We start from the raw sequence: 23,635 nt of genomic DNA on the forward strand, positions 1-23,635 counted from the left end.
GCCTTGGCTGCCTTTTGCAACCACTCATTCGCCTCTGGAGTCTTCCCATCCCCCCTCAAGCACTCCCTTGTGCACCCCCTCCTCAAGAAACCCTCCTCCGACCCCTCCTGCCCGGCCAACTATCGCCCAATCTCCATCACTCCCTTCCTGGGCAAGCTCCTGGAGAAACTGGCCATCTCCCAGCTTAACCTCCATGCTGAATCTGTTGGTAATCTTCATGACCATCAATCCGGCTTCAGAGCGGCCCGAAGCACGGAAACTGCTCTCCTGAACATCCGTGAGGACCTGCTCCTGAACCTCGATTCCAACACTCCCTGTGTTCTCATTCTGCTCGATCTCTCCTCTGCCTTTGACACTGTCAACCATGCCATCCTGCTCAACCGTCTCCGTGATAACCTGGGTATCACTGGTCAGGCTCTGGCATGGCTGACCTCTTTCCTTTCCGGTCGACCCTCCCAGGTCCAAATGGGCTCCTTCCTCTCTGACATCTTTTTCTCCACCTGTGGTGTCCCCCAGGGATCCAACCTCTCTCCCTGGCTTTTCAACCAGTATCTGGCACTCCTTGCCCACCGCATCGCCGCTCTCTGCCCCTACTTCCAGTGCTATGCGGACGATACCCAGCTCATTTTCAGGCTACCCTCGGCCTCCTCCTCTCCTTCCCTCATCTCCGACTGTCTGTCTGCTATCCAGGAATGGTGTGCCGCCAATGACCTCTGCCTTAACGCCAGTAAGACTGAGATTCTACTCATCGGCACACCCACTCCCTCCTTCCCTGCAGCTCTCTGGCCGGCCTCCCTTGGCCCCCTTCCTGCCCCTACCTGCAAGGCTAAAAACCTTGGGGTCATCTTCGACTCCACACTCTCCTTCTCTCCTCATATATCTGACGTCTCTAAGAAGTCACACTACCAGCTGCACCTCCTCAGAGGTATTCTTCCCTTCCTCTCCTTCCCCCAGAAGCTCACTGTCTCCCGAGCCCTGGTTCTCTCAAGGCTGGACTACTGTAACAGCCTCTATCTTAATCTGCCTGCCTCCACTCTCCGCCCTCTGCAACTTATCCAGAACAGAACTGCGAGACTTGTCCTTGGCCTCAAGCCCAGGGACCGTATCTCTCCAGGACTGAAATCTCTTCACTGGCTCCCAGTGGCTGCGAGGATTAAGTTCAAAACCCTCTGCATTGTCCACAAGGCCTTCTGGGGCCTGGGGCCTAAATACCTTCAACTCTCTCTTCCTAAATATCTTCCTTCACGAGCCCTTCGCTCATCCTTCTCCAACTCCCTCATGGTCAGCCGCTTCTCGAAGCAACGAGCTGGGGGTAGATCTCTCTCCGCAGCAGGGGCCTCCCTCTGGAACAGCCTTCCTGCCTCCCTGAAACTTGAGGAGAACCATCTCCGGTTCCGGAAGCACCTCAAAACCTTCCTCTTCGCTTCTGCCTTCTCTCTCCCTCTCCCCTGCTAAACCTGCTTAACTCCCCACTGAATTCTGCACTAAACCTGCATCTGAGCCACTCTCAGCGACCTCGGTCCAGGTCCCAGCCACTCTCCACTTGCACTGCCTCCCTGGCTCCCCCTGCACTGTGGGACTGTCACTGCATCCCTACAGCCCCCTTCCCAGCACTTGCTCTGCACTTACCTCGCACTTTGCCACCAGCTGGCCCTTTTATTTATTATTTATTATTTATTTATTTTTACGCTACTTACCTTGTACCGCACTTCCCCCCCACCTCCTCCCCCTGCACTTTCTCCTTTTCCCCTTACCTCTGCACTTGCGCGATCTGAATGACACCTGGCCTAGTAGGATCGTTTGTCTGTCTTCCCCTTGTTTCCCTCCCTCCCTGCCTCGTCGCGCCTTGAAACACTTGTGTATAGGCGCGTTACAAATATCATATCATATCATATCATATTAACATTATGTTCCGAGGGGTGCTCCTTCGATAGAAAAATATTGGGGGTAACAAAGGGATAATTATAGTTGGAAGGAGTCTTAGGTTTACATAAGTCTTCCAAAGAATAACCCCTGTCGTATTTATCCTTGATAAGCCATGTGGCCTATTCCTCCATAAACAGTGATTGGGAAGGGTCAGCCGTATCCTCAATTATTTTTTCTGCAAGTGAGCAGTCCTGCGCACATTGCAGCAGAGCATCCTCCTCATCATTCGACTCCGGCAGGGGCATAGCAGCTGTCCTAGCGAGACTTGCACGTCTCGTACTTCCCGCAGCGAAAAAATCAGCTCTGGGTTCTTTCCTAAACGGGTGGATTTTATTCTTCCTCATGGTGAGCTAAGATCAGGTTGGGTTATACAAGTAACCTGGTTGGGTCACACAAGTAACCTGTTTCCCCCTACTGCCACCCATCAGATAATTAGCACGTAGATCTCAGATATATGAATTCAAAAAGGTGAGTCACTCTAATCAACAATAGTTCATAACCTAGGGTGCCAACCCGCCAGCTCTGGCTGAATAGCGCCAGAAAACAGCACACTAGCTTAGTACACTTCGTTATAAGTGTTTATACCAACAGGTGTCTAAAGAAAAGTACCATAATAGGATTCACCTATATTGCTGTTTTGAAAAAACTGAAAATATAAGTACTCCAAACAAAACCACATTAGAGCCAAGTGCTCTAATCTGTTGGGTACAGTTATGCTAACAGCAGCAATTTATAGTAGTGCGGGTGAGTCCCCAACCCTACTCACCTCACAACCAAACAGCCTAACAGCCACTTGTAGCCACTTGTGTGCGTGTGTGTGTGTGTGCGTGCTTGCGGCTGCCTAAAACAGTGACCAGAAATAGGCAAGCCGGGAGAGAAGAGGGCGGGGCCAAAGAATGTAACATTATGGGCTGAAATGAAAAAAAGCAAAAAGATGATGGTGGGTGAGTACACGTGGATCAAGAGTAGAGTCCACAGATGGATTCCACATAGAGTTCCAGTGGAGAACAAAGTCAAATATTTACTGTAAAGACATGCAGCGCGAGCTTCCTCTCGCAGACGGCAGTGTTGTCGGTCCTCCAGTCAACCTGTCTTCCACAGCCTAACAGCCACTTGTCGCCACTTGTGTGCGTGGGTCCGCGAAACAGTGACCAGAAATAGGCTTGCTGGGAGAGAAGGGGGCAGGGCCAAAGAATGTAACGTTATGGGTGTAAAGACATGCAGAGCTCCACGCGTTTCCATCAGCGCTAGCTTCCTCTCGCAGATGGCAGTGTGGTCGGTCCTCCAGTCAACCAGTCTTCCACAGCTTAACAGCCACTTGTCGGCCCTTGTGTAGACCTGTTCCCAATGGGGGTATTTTATAAGCGAGTAAACTAATGTGAACTGTAAAACAGAATTTTTTTGGGTAGTATTTCTTTGCACCTAATTTATGCACATTAAAATATACATGTTTAGCTCTTCAGATCAGGCAATTATAGTAGAAGCTTCTTCTAGTGGCACTCTGTGTACTACTGATACAGACATATCCATGGAGCCGTTTCTGTGAAATAAGGGGGACAGGCTCCTCCTATGTGCCTGTTTCCTATTTTTTTGTTGCTTGTATTTTTACTCCCTATTTTTCTTTTGTTGGGTATGTTTGCCTATTTCTAGCGAGACATTGTGGCTAGTTGGTTCTATGTGAAAATGTCCCCAGGGAAAAATCTGCAGGTAGGTGTTTTTTTTTTTCTTCTCCCCGGCACTGCTAAAAGTCTCCACCCCACATATTCGTGGACGGGTATTAATTACTGTTCTAACTCCAGTCCTAGAACATTTTGGGTACGTGGTTAATTTTCGTGCGAGTGCAAATTTGGGAAATGTCGCTGCCTGGCGACTATCACCGTAGACCGGCTACTACACCGCTTATCGGAATGGCTGGGTTTGTTTGTGTGGCACCAGTTAGTCTGGGGGAGTCCTCGATAGTTGTTGGTATCAAGCTAATAAGACTCTTCGAGGCTACACGCAGGAGCTAAATAGCTCCCAGCAATCTTTAAAACTGCATTGTCATTAGCTCGATTACGAACACACACTTGCAAGCAAGCCAACGGCCGATCCAGTCTCGCAGCAATGTGATTTACCAGATTTTGGGCTATCTTTGCCAGATAACACACATACAAGTAGCACTGCCAAAATACAGCACACATGACTGATACATACTGACTGCTCAACACATTTGGGTTATCTGACTGCCTCCCCGCTATCTCACTAAAAAACCAAATGCAACCAGGCTGCCTAAATGGCTGGGGTGCACGATACAAGACCTCTTTACATTACGTTATGTTTCTCTAAATGACAAGCCAGGACTGAGAGCAGATTTGTGAGACTAGGAAGAAAGGGAAGTCATCTTTTTTTGGCTGCCTAATCCCAGTTTTGTAAAAACTGCATTGGTGAATTTCCAAATAGGAGCTGCATCAGGGTATATCCTGGCAACTATAAACCTATGGTGGTAGATGAGCCCCAAAAAACTGTAGTTTTATAAGCAGTTAAACACTTTGACACTTCTTTGCTACTTAAATAAACGTTGGTCGTTGTGTAATGTGCCCTATTCATTCTTTGAGGATAAAAAGACTAAGCTTTCCTAAAATGCAGCATAATAAAAAGAGTCTGATTATCCTATGAGTTGCAGTTATTGTTAGTTTCAATTACATATTTGTGTTATTCATTGTGCAATCGGTTTACAAACAGAAACCTTACCCAACATAAAATAACCACATTTTCATCATAATAATATTCACAGTTGTCATTTTCATTCTTGCAATTATAATATTTTTTCCTCCCAGTACTTCTTGGAAAACTGCCATTAAAATGCAAACGCAATTCTCCAGGGCAAAACGGTACATGATTTGGACTGCTTTTAGTGTAAAATAGTTGGGCGGCATTTGGCCAGTGGTGCATCCGTTGGCTACAACAAAGCATTTATGAATGTCCCTGTTATGACAAATACTAAATGACAACAGTACACATTAATAGTATCAAATGTATTTGCAAGTGCTCCTTTTTTCCACATTGTTCTCGGTAGGCTGGATATATTAATTTCGCCTCACTCACAATGCCCAACCTCACCTGGTACACCCAGATGTCCTTAGGATCTAATCACCATCCTTGCTTTGTCGACACAGAAGTATGCTCAACCTCTATAATGCAGCATCGTTGTCATCCTCTCCAAAGCTTACCCTGGGGAAGATTTAAATGTTTGTTGATAAGATTCTGCCATGGTCTTCACTCTGCTTTTCCTGAAAGCTTGCTTTCTATAGCTGATTAACCCCCATATTTCTGCATTTGCTTCTATTTAGGAACCATGCGAAATGTCAGGCGGCAAATCTACCCTCAGCACTCTGCCCCTGGGAAGGGGATTCAATGGGAGTGGCAGGGTGACGATGGATCATGGACTGCTTATGAAATGAACCTTTGCATACTCCTGGAGGACAGCTATGCCAGTGGACATCAGGCAGTTGATCTTGCATCACTGGGTTTGCACTACACCATTGACTTTGCCTCTTCAGTCCAGGTTAACAAGATAACCAGGTTCCAAAGAAGAATCCAACGGCGTTTTGACACTCCATATCCAGTGACCTCTGCCACCGGGTCTGTGCACAAGCCATTGGCCTGCACCTGCCACCAGTGTTTAGGTAGCAATGGAGTTGGACCTATTCCTAGTCGCTCTCGACACTCCACAATGAACCCCTCTGCATCTTCAGCTGCACATAGTTCTGGGCGGACTATGACAGTGGGTCCTCCTAGTTTTGTACCCTATCACAAGCCTGGGACAAAAGCTGCATACAAACAGCACACCAACATCACGTGGGCGAAGCCAACATCTGGTCAGATTGGGACGCAACTGGTAACTCCGGCTCCAGGACCATCTGCTGCTAATGGGACCAGGTACTGCACGTACACAAACACAGAATAAGTTATCTGTGAGCATGTCAAGATAACCTTTGTTACTTTAGCCTTGAGAGTTGCTGGAGGTTAGGAGGTGACCGTTGGGGTACGTAAACTAAGGAATTAATTTCTCTCTTCCCGTCACAATTGCATTTCTACGCGTTACGCTTTTTATCAATTGGGTGTGACAATTATACAGGTGACTGGATAGCCCAGGTCAATGGAGAATGCAACGCAATGTGTTCTCACACATGTTATACTCTATGGGTTAATTAATTAGCAAGCGGTTTTCACAGTGGTTAATGACTGCCCAATTCATAGGACCAGTGAGACACTTCATTATGAGCTAAGTACTTTGCTGTTCTTCCCAGGTGCTGGGAACAAAAGTCAAATATGCAGAATCTGTAATGTGTTGCATCCGCTTCACAATTTTAAACTGGCTCTTACTACATTTGCCTGCATGTTTATAACTTATTTGGTATTAACACCGTAAGGATTGGACAAGTTGAACAGAGAGCAGATTTACAACCTCTGGCTCAGGGTCTTCAGAAAGGACAAAGGGAATAAGATTCTGAGAATTTAACCTTGGAACTTAAGTCCGATATGTAAATAACTGTACCCAGTTGACTTGGAGTTTCACTTCCCATGTGCAGGAAGCGCCATGGCTGGTACCCTTGCTGCACATATTTATGTATTAATGTATGTATTTTTTTTAAAGAGTTAGGAGCACTGTTCTTGTATATTTTAAAATAACTGCTTTGAGTGTTGACACAATGTTTAGATGTTGGAAAATGTTGAACTGCTGAAAGCAGCAATTTATTTTCAATGGACAAAGCACATCGTATGAGGTAACTTTAATTCTATAGATTGTCAGATCCCATACATTTTGTATGTACATGTGATGAAATATCCACGATATTTTTTCAGTTTACTCCAAGGAAGAGCAAAGACAAAAAATGTGAGCGGTTATGCTACCTTTTTTATTAATAATTGCACATATTGTGCAGAGATGGAATAATGCATTAGCTTTCAAAGTTGCATGGACGGCTTCATCAGATGGTGCAGAGTGAAATGATTGGAAAAGAAACACCCATAAGCCAGCCTGAGGAATACTTGGGGTAACATTGGCAACTGCTCCTGTTTAACCTTGAACATATTTTGTAATACTACATTGTATAACAGCAAGTAAACCTTAGCAGTTGCACTGAAGTCACTGGTGCTGATGCTACATAGCGGACCCAGAACACATTTTTATCTCTGTGCGAGGAACGTGCAAAAGATGCCCTCTCTTCCAGTTGTGTGATTTTAAAACTTTCACTTCCAATATATTTCTAAAAGGCCATTCGTAATTGTCCTTTTTAAGATTCTGTCCCCTTCATTGAGAACATATTTAAAAGTTGTACGTGAATGTTTTTTGTTTCATTAAAATGCTACAAATGCAGACTTTTTTTTACTGTGAAAACTATTGTTCTCCAGCATTGGATCTGGCATGGATTCACATGCTCATGAATATTCCCCATCGTCAGGCTGGAAATCCTCGGTAAAAGAAAACCGTTTCACTTTCACTTACAAACTGTATTTCGAATGGACTGTGTCCTCCCATGTATTCCTCATCTTATGATATTCGTATCCCAGCTTCAGCTGCTTCGGAAAGATTTTTCACCAGGGGGCGCTGTTCGAGACCGCGGAGTTGAAGTCCCTCGAGGGCCGGCGTCGACGTCATCCGCTGTATAAAGGGCTCGAGCAGCGCCCGTTACCTCATTTCCGTTTTTCCAACGCAACTGCTTCGTGTCACGAACGGCGCATCAAGAATTTCTTCGATGATGTCTTCGTCTTCAACTCCCTCCACACCCAAGACAGGGTTAAAAAAATGTCTGTGTGGCAAGGAGATGTCTATAACCGACCCCCATCGGAATTGCCTCTGGTGCCTCTGCCCAGACCATTTGGTTGATGAGTGCGGGTCCTGTCAGGCCATGTCAAATAAGGCTCTTGGGGAACGCAGAGGTAAGCTGGCGGTGGGGGAGGAGAAATATAAGTCTTCGAAAAGACAAAAAGGATTCGGATGAATCCGGTAGAAAATCTTGTTATGAGTCGAGGAGGTCGAGACCGGAAAGTCGTTTGAGGAAGTCTTCCTCATCTTTGACGTAAAAAGTCAAGAAAGCGACGTCATAGGTCGTCTTCCTCCTCCTCCTCTTCTGAGAGGAGAGTAACTTACCCTTCAAAGCACGATTCCCCAGAAAAATGGGAGGCCTTCAGGGCTTTGATGCTAAAAATATTTAAGAAAGGGGCCCAGACTCCCTCGAAGTTGCCGCTTGGGGATCATGTCCCTAGTCACTCTAAAAGTGACAGAGGAAAATCAAGATCCAAACACGCAAGGGTTGAAAAAGAGTCGAGAGCTTCTTCAAGGGAAAGTACCTTGATGCCTTACACTAAGTCTAAGCCTCTGGTGCATAAATCAGGGCTAACAGAATCGGCATCGACGTTGAAACCAAAATTCGACTCGACACAGTTGACAACCATAACATCGAGACCTATGACAAAAATGACGTTGATACCTTTAGCTGTATCGAAGCCTCCTTCGACAGTATCAAAGTCTACCTCGACACGTCAAATTCAGCGTCTACCCTATCGATGCCTTTATCGAGGTCTTCTTTGATACGAAGACCCAAGTCGATGCCATTATCCATACCTAGGCAAAGTCCACCTTCTTTGCCTGAAAAGTCTTTCCACCCACAACCAAGACAGGGATTTTTTAGATCCATGTCTTCTATATATGATGAATATTCCTCTGAAGAGGATGTCACTCCGGCTGGAGTTAGATTTGGAGTCGGGGAAGTTCCTGAACAACTAGTGGACCCACAGTCTAAAATAACAGACCTTTATGACTGTCTCCAAAATGCAAGTGGCTTAGACACTTCACCTGAAGTGGATTCTGAAAGATCAGACCCCACAGATCATGCTGATCCCAGTTATAGAAATCTTATGGGAAGGGTCATTGATTTTATGGGTTGGAAAGCAGCTTCCCTGGATTTTAACCAGGATGACATGACTGACACCTTAGTGAGGGTCCTTTAAAAGATCCTGTTCTCCCATTCCACAAGGCTCTACAAAAAGAGTAATGGCAAATTGGAATACTCCAGATTCAATTGCAGCAGTAAATAAGAAACTGGTACCAAAATATAGACCTGCCTTGTCAGATCCAGAATATTTATCCAAACGTCCATCTCCTGAAAATCTAGTGGTGCAAGCTGCAACCTCCACTAGGCAATCAGTTTACCCATCAATCCCACCAGACCGTGACCCTAAAAAAGTTGATGCTTGGGCCCGGAAAGCTTTTTCTTCGGGCAGCATGGCCCTTAAATCAACTGTTACTTGCACATTAGCAAGATTTACTTCTTCCCTGTGGGACTGCATGTCATCAACGGCTGAACGCATCCCAGAAGGTGAAGAACGGGATGGTTTCCTGGCTATAGTGAAGGATGGTAAAGAGGCTATGGAGGAATGCCTTCAGTCAGGATTGGACACTGCGGATAGTATAAGCAGGTCCATGGCATCTAGCACAGTCTTGCGCAGATTAGCATGGCTAAGGAAATCTGGCTTTGCACCTGATGTGCAGTCTAGATTACTTAATATGCCTTTTGATGGCTTGAGGTTGTTTGGCAGCAAGGCGGACGAGAGCTTGGAGAAGCTGCAGACCTCGAAAGCAGCAGTGAAATCACTCAGCGCTGCTATAAAACAACCTCAGCAAACCCTTGCGCAGGCTCATCTTCCTGGACGAGTCGCCCTTTTCGCTTCTATTCCTCTTTTGGAAAAGGAAGAGGGCAGACCAGTCAGAGGCCAACAGAGAAAACCCTTTTGTGTTGGAAAAGGGAGAGGTGCTAGATCAGCCACAGCAGCGGCTACTACCTCCTCAGCCACTGCAAAGCCACTTTGAGGTCTTAACCCACAAAACCCTGGTGGGAGGCAAAATCACTCGGCATCTGGACGAATGGCGGGGCATTACATAAGATGCCTGGGCACTAGAGCTAGTGACCCATGGTTACTGTCTTCCTTTTTATCAAAGACCTCCAAAATCATCCACCGGGAGCCAACTCTGTAAAGACTCCAGACCCGCTCCTTGTGCAGGAGATTTTAACCCTGCTAGAGAAAGGTGCAATTGAACATGTACCTTTTTAATGGAGAGGAACAAGGGCTGGTACTCTTCCCCCACCCCCCCACCTCCCCTTATTTTCTCATCCCCAAAAAGGATGGAGGATTGAGACCCATCTTGGATTTAAGAAGCTTGAACAAGTTCCTCGGGAAGGACAAGTTCAAGATGGTGACCCTTTCTCAGATCCTTCAGGCTCTTCAACTTCAGGACTGGCTGGTTTCATTGGACCTTCAGGATGCTTACTTTCATGTGCCAATCCATCTCAAACACAGAAAGTACCTGAGGTTTGTAATTGGTGGTTCTCATTATCAGTTTCGGATTCTACCATTTGGGCTAACCTCCGCCCTAGGGTTTTCACCAAACTGATGGCTGTGGTGGCAGCGAGTATCAGAAGAAGGGGATTCACGTCTACCCTGATCTGGACGATTGGCTAATTAGAGCGAGTTCATCCAAACGACCCCAGGAACATCTGGCCTTGACCTGCCACTTCTTACAGAGTCTGGGCTTCTCCCTCAATTACACGAAGTCACCAACTATTCCAAGCCAAAAACTCCCAATTCATTGGGGCCATCCTGGACACTTCCTCCGGGAAAGCCTCGCCTCCCGAGGAGAGAGCTCACCACATACTGCAGATGGTAATGAAGTTTCAAAATGCCCAACATCTACCAGCATTCGACGGTTGCTAGGCCTCATGGCATCCTGCATTTTTCTGGTGCCAGAGGCCAGATTGAGGATGAGATCCCTTCAGTGGGCCCTCAGGACTCAATGGTCCCAGTTTTCAGGGGAGATGTCAGATCTTCTACAAGTCCCGACCAAAGTGGCTCAAGATCTCCTATGGTGGGCCTGCAAGGAGAATATCCTCAAGGGTGAACCTTTTTGGCAACCATGGCCGGAGATGACGGTAGTGACGAACGCCTCACTCACGGGGTGGGGAGCCCACACCAACGATCTGACAATCCGCGGTCGTTGGTCTCCATTGGAGTCCAAACTACACATCAACCTTTTGGAGCTGAGAGCAATCAGACTAGCGCTGAAGGATTTTCTGCCCTCTGTACAGGGAAAGAATGTCCCGACAAAGAACACAGTGGCCATGTACTACCTCAACAAAAGAGGAGGCGTAGGATCACTTCCACTGTGCAGAGAGGCAATGCAGCTCTGGTTCTGGGCAATGGAAGAAGGAATCTCTGTTGGCAGTTCACCTCGCCGGAGAGCTAAACACGGTGGCAGACGCTCTGAGCAGGCAGAGCACAGTATCCCACGAATGGGGGCTAGCTCAGGAAGTCCTTCAAGAGATCTTCGCCCTTTGGGGAACTCCTCAAGTGGATCTGTTTGTGACCGGGGCCAACCGGAAGTGCGAACTGTATTGCTCAAGGGAATTTCCCCCAAGGGGAGCTCTAGGGCACGCGTTCGTAGTGGACTGGGTATTTCCACTACTTTACGCGTTTCCTCCAGTCCTTGTGATTCCTCATGTAATCAGGAGGTTGAGAAAGTTCAGGAAAACCCTGATCCTAATTGCCCCGGATTGGGCCAGGAGGACGTGGTACCCGGACCTTATGGACATGTCCATCTGTCCTCCAATACGTCTTCCACAAAGAGAGGATCTTCATTCGCAAGAGGAAGGTTGGGTTCTCCATCCAGAGGTCACGACACTCAGCCTTCACGCATGGTTTCTGAGAGGCTAAGATATAAGGATTGGGACCTCCCGGATGACATAATGGAGATTTTGCTTTCGGCCAGAAGGCCAGCAACAAAATCCCTGTGTCGGTGTCGTTGGAACAAGTTCAGTAACTGGTGCATGGATAAGAATGTGGATCCATTTCTTTGTAATACTCCAGCAGTACTTTCTTTTCTCTTATACTTAGCCAATTTGGGGCTCCAAGTTGGAACGATAAAAGGTTACTTGGCAGCGCTATCTATCTTTAAGCGCTCCTCGGAAGAGGTGTCCTATTTTAAAATGCCTCTAGTCATTCAATTCTTGAAAGGGTTGACAAATGTATACCCTCCGACACCTTTTCAGGTGCCCATCTGGGATTTAAATCTAGTCTTAACATTTCTCATGTGTGCTCCTTTCGGGCCTTTACATTCTTGTCCATTAAGACTGCTCACTCTTAAAACAATTCTGTTAGTGGCCATAACATCAGACCGCAGGGTAAGTGAGTTGCAGGCACTGTCTTGTAAGCCTCCTCACACTATTTTCAATAGGGACAAGGTTATTTTAAAAGTCAAGCCATCATTCTTGCCTAAAATAGTGTCTGATTTTCATCTGTCACAAAAGATTTATCTTGCCTTCCTTTTATCCTCTCCCTCGCACTAGTAAAGAAGAGGAAAGATGCATAGACTGGACCCAAAAAGGGCTCTCAGTTTCTAGATTTCCAAATTGGCAAATCTCCGACAATGTGACCAACTATTCGTTGGATATACTGGGCACAAATTGGGCCTTGCAGTATCTAAAAAAAAACTCTATCCAGATGGATAATTTTAGCAGTCTCTGAATGCGATAAACTAGCTGGGAAAGAGCCTCCAGATGGATTAAGAGCTCATTCAACCAGAGGCATGGCAACTTCCACAGCCCTTCAGAGGGGTGTCCCGGTGCTGGATATTTGTGCTGCGGCCACCCGGTCGTCAGTGCAACACCTTTGTAAAGCATTACTGCTTGGACTCTACTTCTTACCAAGGAGGACTATTTGCAAAAGCTGTCCTTCATTCAGTCTATACTTAAAATTCCTAGTACTCCCACCTCAAAATTACCACTGCTATGGGAGTCTATCATAAGATGAGGAATACATGGGAGGACACAATCCATTCGAAGAACAAGTTACTTACCAACTGTAACGTTCTTTCGATTGGATTTTCCACGTATTCCGCATCGACCCTCCCATCCTACCCCTCCGTACAGTTTACGCCAGTTGCACTCTGACTTCCTTAAGAGTCTGAAGACTTAAAGCCTGATCAGCTGATGCGACCATGAACACCGTAAAAATAGAACTGAGGTAACGGGCGCTGCTCGAGCCCTTTATACAGCGCATGACGTTGACGCCTGACGGCGGCCCTCGAGGGACTTTGACTCCACGGTCTCAAACAGCGCCCCCCTGGTGAAAACAATTTCCGAAGCAGCTGAAGCTAGGATACTAATATCATAGGATGAGGAATACGTGGGAGGAACATCCAATCGAAAACACGTTACAGATGTTAAGTAACTTGTTCTTCTCCTCTAAACCAATCACTGTCCTCTGGGTCATACTGCCCCCATCCAATGACAGTCCTCTCCCTAAGCCCCTCCTCTGGCAGCCAGCTTCAGATTTTTACACACGCTTCAGTGTTGGGAGTCCTCGAGTTTGCTCTTCGAGCTACTTCTAGGTTTTTTCTTGTTTTTCAATGGAAAAGGGTTCTAATTTTGTTCCAAAAGAGCCTGCATGCTCTCTTCTCCATCTACCGACAGTGGGGATCCGTTGTCCGTGAATTTCAGTGCCTCTCAAGGGCGAAGATCATCGAAGATTCCATCAGGCCTATTTCATGCTCTCCGACCATGGTGGAGGAGAAGGGACAGTCCCTCTTCAAGCCCTGCACCATATGCGGGCTACGCAATGTGTGTGTAGAAGACAAGTACCTGCAATGCCTCTGCCTGCATCCGGACCATAAGGAGGTGGATTGCAAGATATGCCTCGGGTTCTTCAAGAAGACAACGAGGGACCGGCACTGTAAACTGGTAGCGTGGCTTAACGCTAGGGCCTCTGACCCGTGCTCCAAGCAGGGTAATGCCTCCCCCAGGGCCGGCCGGTCCAAGGAGTGGTCTTCTAAGTCCTTTGAGGGAGCCTCCTCCGTGGGGGCCCAAGGCAAGGGCCAAGAGCCTCAAGTCCAAGTCCACAGGGTTCGCCATGGAAGCTGGTCCCAAGGTGGCTAGGGCGTGATCGGCATCACCCTCCGCCTCCATTGCCAGCAGGCACTAGAGTTCCTCCTCGAAGAGGAAATCGTCTACCCTGGCTGAACTGCGGGAGAAATCTGAGAAGCCACGGGCGGAGGAGAAGAAAGCCAAGCAGCACAGGCTACGACTTCGTCAATGACAGAGCTGGCGACAGCTACTACCACGAAGGCTAAGGGCGCTGATGCCACGAAGGTAGCCCCCGCTGCGCAGAAGGTATCCCTGACCCCAAGGCGCGACAGGCACTCCAGAAGGGGGGGAACTGGCTCAGGCCCCGGTTCAAAAAAAAGTGGCGGGGGGGGCGAGGAGGCCCCGAAACAGCACTCCCAGACCGTAGCCCAAGCCATGGAGGTCTTGTCCATGGACAACGATGACCAGGAGTCCCTACACATGGTCCAGGAGGACGTGGCAGAGGACCTACGGCGACAGGCCTAGTTACGATCCCACCAACTCAGCCGTGGGACATTTCTTTGGACATTCTGTCAACCCTACACACCTTGGTGTCAGAGATCCAGAGGAGGATGCCCCCGGACCTGGCTCCGGTGCTCCCCCAGGGCATCCGACGCCCCCCATTTCTGCCTGCACCTCCCCATCGATCCCCTTATCGCCCAGCAGCCCTGGCCATGGCTACGGGTGACTAGGATATCGTCACTGCGGACAGCGAGCCTCTGCATTTGGATGCTCCACATAGGGTGTCCCCACTGGATGAGGTGGGATCGTTCCACTCCATGATCTCCAGAGCCCCCAAGCTATTCCAGCTTGTACCTGAGGAATTCTAGAAGGAGGGCTTCTTGTACCAAGAGGAAGACTATCATGGTGGTGCCTCTTCTGGACGACATGTGGGAAGAGGGCCTGGCCCTCACCCTTTCACGGCTCCAGCCAAACAGGATAGGCTGGAGAAGTAGCCCCGGGTGCCGGCTCTGCACCCAAGTCTCTGATGTCGCAACCATCGCCAGATTCAGTGGTATAGGCGGCCGCAAGAAAACAGTCGGCCAACCCGTCCTTGTCTTCAGTCCCTCCAGACAGCGATGGGAAGAGGAGGGACGCCATGGGAAGGAAGGTGATTTACACTGCAGCGTCCACTATCAAGGTGGCCAACGCACTGGAGATTCGAGCCATTTACAACAGGGAGCTGCGGTACAAGCTGCAGTCTTTTCTCCCTGACAAGAATGAGGCAATCGTTCTCTTCCAGGAAGGGGAAGTAGTGTCTGATCACGCCATCACAGTGGTGTTGGAAGGCATCGACACAGGGTTCGGCAGATGGGAAACGGTGTCTGCCTTCGTCGCCAAGGCTGGATGAAGGCTACAAATTCCCATCAGGAGGTCCAGGCGAAGGTGTTGCACATGCCCTTCGACAGAGAATTTATTTTGGAAGGTTGTCGATGAGTCCCTACAGTCCATCAAAGTGGATACAGAGACGGCCCGTTCCCTGGGCACTCTCTAGCAACATCACACTTCTTTTCACTCCTCCATGGTAAAGTTGAGCAGGTCTTCCAAAGGTTTCTCCGTTTCGTAACAGCCCTCCAAATCCACAACTCGGGAAGCTTACAGAGGCCATTCCCAGGCCTGCGGTAGTGGAGGACAGAGTTGTCGTCGCCCAAAGGGCAGGACGCTGGCACCCTGAAGCAAGTGTGAACCGGCTGGAATGACGGACCCCCACTCGTGCACCCCGGTGGGAGGCCGGCTGATGAGGTTAGTCAGCAGTTGGAAGAAGATCACCACCTGGGTGCTGGACACACCCTGGAGTTTCAACGCAGGTGTCTGCGGATCCCTCTGATTACCCATCAGGAGCAGCACATCCCTCAGCTTCTGGAAGAGGTATGGGCCATGCTGTGAAAAGGGGCGATCACGCTGGTTCCCCAAAGACTCTGGGGCTCCGGAGTCTATTCCAGATACTTTCTGGTCAAAAAGACGGGGGGGCTGGAGGCCCATCCTAGACCTGCGACGTCCCAACAAATACTTAAAGTCCCAAAGGTTCAGGGTGGTCATGTTGCAACACGTGCTCGGCCAACTGGAAAAAGGAGACTTCTTGACGTCGCTGGACCTGGAGGACGCCTATTTCCACATCCCATTCACAAGAAACATAGACTGTTTCTGCATTTCGTAGTGCAGGGACAGCACTACCAGTTAGTTCAAGGGTCTACCTTTCGGCTTGAAGTGGGCCCCCAGAGTGTTGACAAAATGCCTGGCGCCGGTGGCTGCCCGTCTACAGGGCATACACGTATACCCATTTCTGGATGACTGACTCATTCGGGGCTTCTTGCGGGAGTTTGCTGTCAGGCACACAGTGACGACCGTCCAGCTACTGATGGGTCTGGGATTCTCCATCAACTAACTGAAGTTCTTCCTAACACCATTGCTGAACGTGCTGTTCCTAGGCATAAGACTCAATACGGTGTCTTGCCTGGTGTCACCCTTGGAGGAGAGGGTAGCAGCCATTCAAGGGAAGGTGCAGAGACTGTCGTCGACGAAGACAGCCACGGTGCAGGCCATCAAGTCGTTACTTGGCATGATGTTGTCCCGCATCTAACTCATCCATGCAAATGCGAACTCTTCAGAACTTCCTGGACACTCGCTGGATACAGGTGTCCGGAAGCTTCATGGACAAGATCCCTCGCTACGACGAGTTCTGTCGGGCAATTGGATGGTAGGATGGTGGGCCGTCTGATCGAACATCGCACAGGGCACAGGATTTCAAAAACCCCCATACCTGGAGACAGTCACCACGGCTGCTTCCCTGGAAGGCTGGGGAGCCGACACCGGATGTCTGCACAGCAGAGGACTGTGGCTGCCGGAGGAGCAGGATCTCCATATCCACATCCTGGAGCTACAGGCAGCGTTCTGGGCCCTCTAGTCGTCCCTTCCATCTCTGAAGGGCAAGGTAGGTGGTGAGGATCTTCACGGACAACATCTCCACCATGTTCTACATCAGGCAACAGGTGGGCACTCGATCCCCAGCGCTCTCCAAGGAAGCGCAGGACTTGTGGTGCTGGGCAGTCGGACAAAGGATGTTCCTCGTCCCTCTTCACCTAGCGGGAGTCCAGAATACCATTGCAGGATCCCCTAGCAGTGAATTGCGCTCCTGCCACGAGTGTGTACTTGCGCAGGATCTGGTGGACTGCATCTTCGTCAAGTGGGGCAGGCCCCATATCGCTCTGTTTGCGACAGTGGCAAACTCCAAATGCCTGAATTTTGCCAGCAGATTCCACCAAACGAGGAGCCTGCAGGACGCATTCTCCTTCCCATGGGAAGGACGGTTTCTGTACAAGTTTTCTCTGTTCTCTCTCCTGCTGTGAGTCAATGCACTCGGACAGTGTCGGTTCAATCCTGCACCACGACCCAAGGAGGCGCAATCCTGCATCACTAGCCAGGATCGCTGAACCTGAGGGCTTGGTTCCTGCAGCCCTAGAGTTTGGAGGATGAGTTGCCAGCGGACTGCAGGGAGGTCGTCGCCAAAGCCAGGGCGTCGTCAATCTTGAAGTGCTACAGTCAGAATAGGAAGCATTTTGCTACGTGGTGCCAGTCACAGAAGATTACCCCTTTTTGAGGGTCAGGGCTCCACAGATCCTGCCGTACTTGCTATCCTTGGCCAAGGCCGGACTGGCACACGCCTCCATCAAGGTACATCCGGTGGCTATCTCCCGCTACAGCAGGTCTCCAGCAAGATCTTTACTTTGCTCCCACCGACTCGTCAAGGAGTTTCTCAAGAACTTTTCAGATCTTTTCCGCCATTGAATGCTCCTGCCCTGGTGTGGAAACTCAACATGGTACTGATAAGGCTCATGGGGCGTGGGGGGTGGGGGGGGTTGCCCTTCGAACGTCTGTATCGGGCCCCACTCAAGTTTATTTCTTTGAAAACGGCTTTCCTGGTGGCCATCACCTCTGCCAGGAGGGTAGGTGAGATCCAGGCCCTAACCTGCAAGCAACTGTACCTGTCATGATCTCTGCTTCCAAAAGGTCAGGATTTACCCAACTCCCTTGGAAGCAGACCCATAACCCAGGTTCTGAGTGCCAACCAGTCCCAATTGGGACCTTTTGGACCCTGTCCTGGCGCCAGTGGCACCAGGCTCATAAATATGCCCAGTCCCAGCGCTGGAAGCGCCGGGCTCATAATGCTTGGGTGGACTTACCTGCAGCAGACCATGCTGCTTACTTACCTGCCAGTTGAGCCTCTAATCCTCTTCTGTTTGGGACTACTTTTCCTGTTGGGTGGGGCAGGAGCCACTCCCTAGGTTCAGAACACTGGAACTCTTCTGGAAAGCAGGAACTCTTTTACCTAGGCGAGGCTGTGGAAGGAGACATCTAAGCACTACAGGAGGCTATTTAAACCACACCCGATGGATGAATCTTGCTTTGCGTTATTCTGCATCCTCTGCAGCAGAACGCTCATCGTGTCTTCTGCATCTGATCCTGGGCCTAAGGGAAAAGTCTTACCATCCTGAATCCAGTCTTCAGCAACACCTATAAAGACAAGAAAGAACAGGTTAGCATTACGGTCTTCAGTGACAGCGCTTCTCACCAGGTCCATCGGCTGTCACCAACGCCTCGCGCTGCATTCCGGCATCTGAAAGACAAAGGCTTACCTACTCTTCGCGTGCTCCGGAGGTCTTCGCACTGCATTCCGGCATCTGAAAGACAAAAGCTTACCAACGCTTCGCACGCTCCGGAGGCCTTCGGCGCCATCCCGCATCTGAAAGACAAAAGAAGGTGCGTCTAAAGACATTGGGTAACTTTATTACTCACGTGCCATTACTCCTTCCCACGCCGAACCTAGTGGGTATTCCGGCACCCTTCAGCAGCTCCGAACTTGTACCTGCAAGATAAAAGGACAGTTAGTGCGCATCGTGAATCAGGCAACAAGCGCTTACTTACGTGCTTCCAGGCGCTTCTATTTCTCACACGGGTTCCATCCTCAACTCACTTCAGCCCTTCATCCGCCATCGCCGGAACCCGGCAAAACAAGAGACATCATTACAAAAGACTTTTAAAGACATTTGAAATACTCAGAACTTACCGTTCGTGCAGTAAACGACGGACAGCAGTCCTCTGAGGTCAAGAGGCCTGCACCCTTATCCAGTGAAGAAACTGGTTACGGCACCCTGCCCCGAGGCAGATGGAGAGCTCGGCGTTCACTTACCTAAGGTGAGAGCATTAACCTTTGGGGTTCTACAGGAGAAGAGAAGGGAAAGAAGAGAGAGACGCCCAATAACCCCCAGTTCATTAATCCCATATTTTCTATCTGCAGACATCTTACTCTTCGAGTCAGACATACAGTGCACAGAGGTCCAGCCCAAAGAGCCAACCGTGTGTTACACATCTCCTTTGAAGATACGGTATTCGCCCAGTCAAGACCGGCGCCTCTGCGGGAATCAGGTGAGCGTTACAGTACCTGACGTTTCACGAATCGAGGGTAGTGCTACGGACGCACCCCTCCATGCCGAATGATCCGTCGGAATTCCACTTCAACGAACCTTCAGTGTTAACCTGTTTTTTTTTGCTACACCTTTGTCGCTGTAGAAAGGGCCTTGCACTCGCTGGACGTTGCTCGTGCCCTGAAGTTCTACGTGACACACACAGTTTTCGGAAGACTTCACAGCTGTTCAAGGCTTTCATTTCAAGGTGGCTCTCCGGCTGCATCACGCACTGTCATTGGTTGGCTGTCCGACCTCTTGCTGGCCGTCCGAGAGCCCACTCCACCAGTGCAATCGCTGCAACAACGCCGTTCCTGTCTGCTGTGCCCTTGCTCTACATCTGCAGAGCTGCTACATGGAGGTCCACGCACACCTTCTCAAAATTCTACTTCATCGACAGGGATTCTAGAGAGGATTCCTGAGTCGGCCAAACATTGGTATGCAGCCTGTTTGCTTGCGGTGAGCCTGTTCCAGGGGTAAGTGTAATTGCTTCTGTTGAGCCTTGCCACCCCCCGTGGTTGTGTGATGTTGTACTGCTATGTATTTGTTATTCATGAGCACGTGAATCCATACCAGACCCCATGCTGGAGAAGGTTTAAGTTGGTTACCTGTAACTATTCTTCGAAGGGATTGTGTCCTCCGACGTATTCCTTATATTTGATAATTAGTCTCCAGCTTGCTGGCCTCTGAAATGTTTTCTCTGTAGAGGGCGCTGCGTGTCGACGTCCGCCGAGTCGATGTCCCTCGACAGCCACCGTATCGGCGCCGACGTTGCCATGCCCATAAATAGCCACTCGCGGCGTCCGTTGCTCAGTTCCGTTTTTCTGCGCTTTGTGGGGCCTCGGAATATCGTTGCTCAGTTCAGTCAGATAAACCTTCTAGATTTACTCGAAAATACCAACTCGTTCTCGATGGCTTCTTCATCGGAACCGACAAGGCCGCAATCCGGCTTCAAAAAATGTCAAGACTGCGGTAACAAAATTTCGATAACGGATCGACAGGATCTGCTTGTGGTGCTTGGGAGCCGAGCACCATTGTTCGGAGTGTGAGGACTGCATGTCCATGACGGCGAAAGCCTTGAAGGAGCGCAAGGGGAAGCTCGAGAGAGGTAAGTCAGTCATAACCTCCTCGAAGGTTTCTTCGGCTGACTCGAAGCATTCGTCTCCTCGCTGTCGAAAGCATTCCCATTCTAGATCTCGAAGTAGCTCCCACCATTCATCCAGATCGAGACACTCAAAGAAGAGACGTCGAAGATCCCCTTCCTCGCCATCTTCTGTTTCCCCAGAAAGGGTCTCCTGCCCCACAAAACACAGCTCTCAGGCTGAGTGGGAGGAATTCAGGAAGAAAATGCTAAGCGTCTTTGAGAAAGTGGCCTCGCGTCCCCCGAAGAGAGCTGAGGGTGATACCCTGGGTGAAAAACCCAAAAAAATCGAAACGCTGCGAGTCGCTGCACCCGGCGAAGAGCGCCACGGGCCATCGGGTAAGAAGGCACCGTCTTTGTCGTCGAAGATCCCTTCGACTCATGGATCGGCGCCATCAAAGCCGTTGTCGAAGGGTTCTTTGACGCATCAGTCGATCGACTCGACGCCATCGTCGACGCCGACATTGACGCTGATGAAAGAGAAAACCACGGCTACTTCACAGCCAACGGTGATACCAAGAGCCTCCGGCACGACGCCGAGACCGTCGTCGACATCCTCGAGTAGGATCCCGATCCTCTCGAGTTCTTCGAGGCCTCTTCCAGTTTTCTCGACGCCTTCGAAGCCTGTCACATCGGCGTCGACGTTTTCTCGCCCAATAATGACGAGTTTGGCTCCTTCTGCCTTAGAAATGGGTTTTACACCATTTCCGAGGTCAGAGTACCCCGGATTATCTTCAATCTATGAAGAAGGGGAGGATTCTGACCAGGAAACCTTCGGGTTGCAGAGGACCACACTACCTGTTCCAGAGGATTTCACCTCTGAGGAAAGAAGGTTGAAAGACCTACAGGAGTCATTACATGAGGCATGGCTATAACGTCAGATGCTTGGGCATTGGAGACAGTTGCCCAGGGTTACTGCCTACCCTTTCTACACATCCCTCAGAGTCATCCACCGGGGCACAGCTCTCTAAAGTTCCAGATCCGCTTCTCTTGCAGGAAATTATAGACCTGCTAGAGAAAGGTGCCATAGAACCGGTACCTGTAGCGGACAGGAATAAGGGCTGGTACTCCCCCCCCCCCCCCCCCCACCCCCCTCCCCCTCTCCTACTTTCTCATACCAAAGAAGGACGGAGGACTGAGACCCATCCTGGACCCATCCTGGATTTACGAGAATTGAACAAGTTCCTCAGGAAGGACAAGTTCAAGATGGTAACGCTCTCTCGATCCTTCAGGCCCTCCAGCTCCAGGACTGGCTGGTATCTCTGGACCTTCAGGATGCTTATTTCCATGTGCCAATCCATCCCAAACACAGGAAATACCCGAGGTTCGCAATTGGCGACTCTCATTATCAATTTCGAGTTCTGCCATTTGGGCTGACCTCCGCCCCGAGGGTCTTCACCAAGCTAATGTCGGTAGTGGCTGCGAGTCTAAGGAGGGAAGGGATCCACGTCTACCCCTACCTGGACGATTGGCTGATCAGGGCTGTATCTTCGGAACAAGCTCAGATCCAGCTAGATTATGTCTGCCACTTCCTTCACAAACTGGGCTTCTCCCTCAATTTAAAGAAGTCACAGATGATACCATCACAGAGACTCCAGTTCATTGGAGCGGTCCTGGACACTTCCCTGGGAAAAGCCTCGCCACCAGAGGTGAGGGCTCAAGATATTCTGCAGATGGTCAACAAGTTTCAAAATGCCCAACGTCTCCCAGCCTTTGACTTTTTGAGGTTGCTAGGCCTCATGGCATCCTGCATCTTCCTTGTGCCAGAGGCTCGCCTGAGAATGCGATCTCTTCAGTGGGCACTGAGAACTCAGTGGTTGCAATTCTCAGGGAGAATGACAGATCTCCTCCGGATTCCGGACAAGGTAGCCCACGACCTTCAATGGTGGGCCTATCCAGAGAACATCTTGAAAGGAGAACTGTTTTGGCAACCATGGCCGGAGATAACAGTAGTCACAGACGCCCTCACTCACGGGATGGCGAGCCCATGCCAACGACTTGACCATCAGCGGTCCTTGGTCTCCATCGGAGTCCAGACTACATATCATCCTATTAGAGCTGAGAGCGATCAGACTAGCGCTGAAAGCTTTCCTGCCATCAGTACAGGGTAGAAATGTCCTGATAATGACGGACAACACGGTGGCCATGCACTACCTCAACAAGAGGAGGCGTAGGGTCACAGCCACTGTGCAGAGAGGCAATGCAGCTCTGGTTTTGGGCAATTCAGGAAGGAATCTCTCTATCGGCAGTCCACCTAGCCGGAGAGAAGAACTTGACAGCGGACTCTCTGAGCAGAAAGAGCAGAGTCTCCCACGAGTGGGAGCTAGCTCAGGAAGTCCTTCAACAGATCTTCGCCCTTTGGGGAACCTCTCAAGTGGATCTGTTCGCCACAAGCACCAACAGGAAGTGCGATCTGTTCTGTTCAAGGGAATTTCCCCCCGAGAGGAGCTCTAGGAGACGCGTTCGTAGTGGACTGGGAGATCCCACTCCTTTACACGTTTCCACCAGTCCCTGTTATTCCTCAAATGATCAGGAGGTTGAGAAGATTCTGGAAAACCATGATCCTAATTGCCCCGGACTGGGCCAGGAGAACGTGGTACCCGGACCTTCTAGATATGTCCATCTGCCCTCCAATCCGTCTTCCACTCAAAGAGAATCTTCTCTCGCAGAAGGGAGGTCCGGTTCTCCATCCAGACATCAGAACCCTCAACCTTCACGCTTGGCTTCTGAAAGGGTGAGGTACAAGGATTGGGACCTCCCTGATGACGTCATGGAGGTGTTGCTTTCGGCCAGAAGGCCAGCAAAAAAGTCTTTATACCGCTGCCATTGGAACAAAGTTTGCAGCTGGTATAGAGAAGGGAATATCAACCCTTTTTCATGTGGTACACCAACAGTGTTATCGTTTCTACTCTACTTGGCAAACTCAGGCCTTCAAGTTGGCACTGTAAAAGGCTATCTCGCAGCGCTTTCAATGTTCAAGCGCACTGCGGAGGAACCATCGTATTTCAAACTACCTCTAGTAATACAATTTCTCAAGGGATTAACTGATGTTTGTCCTCCAAGACCATTCCAAGTTCCCTTATGGGACTTAAATTTAGTCTTAAACTTCCTAATGGGTACCCCATTCGAACCACTCCACTCTTGTTCGCTGAGATTTCTCACGCTTAAAA

The 23,635-nt window shown here is 49.5% G+C and overlaps 1 protein-coding gene across 2 annotated transcripts in view; it reads left to right on the forward strand.

The window, feature by feature from the left end:
* DTX2 (deltex E3 ubiquitin ligase 2) overlaps positions 1–23,635 on the forward strand; it is a 1,122,618-nt gene that overhangs the window by 200,756 nt on the left and 898,227 nt on the right. For both annotated transcript variants that reach the window (XM_069614954.1, XM_069614953.1), the window contains exon 3: positions 5,256–5,844. In XM_069614954.1, the coding sequence (XP_069471055.1) occupies positions 5,256–5,844 (589 nt within the window). The remainder of the gene's footprint in view (positions 1–5,255; positions 5,845–23,635) is intronic.

This window comes from Ambystoma mexicanum, chromosome 9 (assembly GCF_040938575.1).
Source record: "Ambystoma mexicanum isolate Mex_15411 chromosome 9, UKY_AmexF1_1, whole genome shotgun sequence".
Classification (NCBI taxonomy): Eukaryota; Metazoa; Chordata; class Amphibia; order Caudata; family Ambystomatidae; genus Ambystoma; species Ambystoma mexicanum.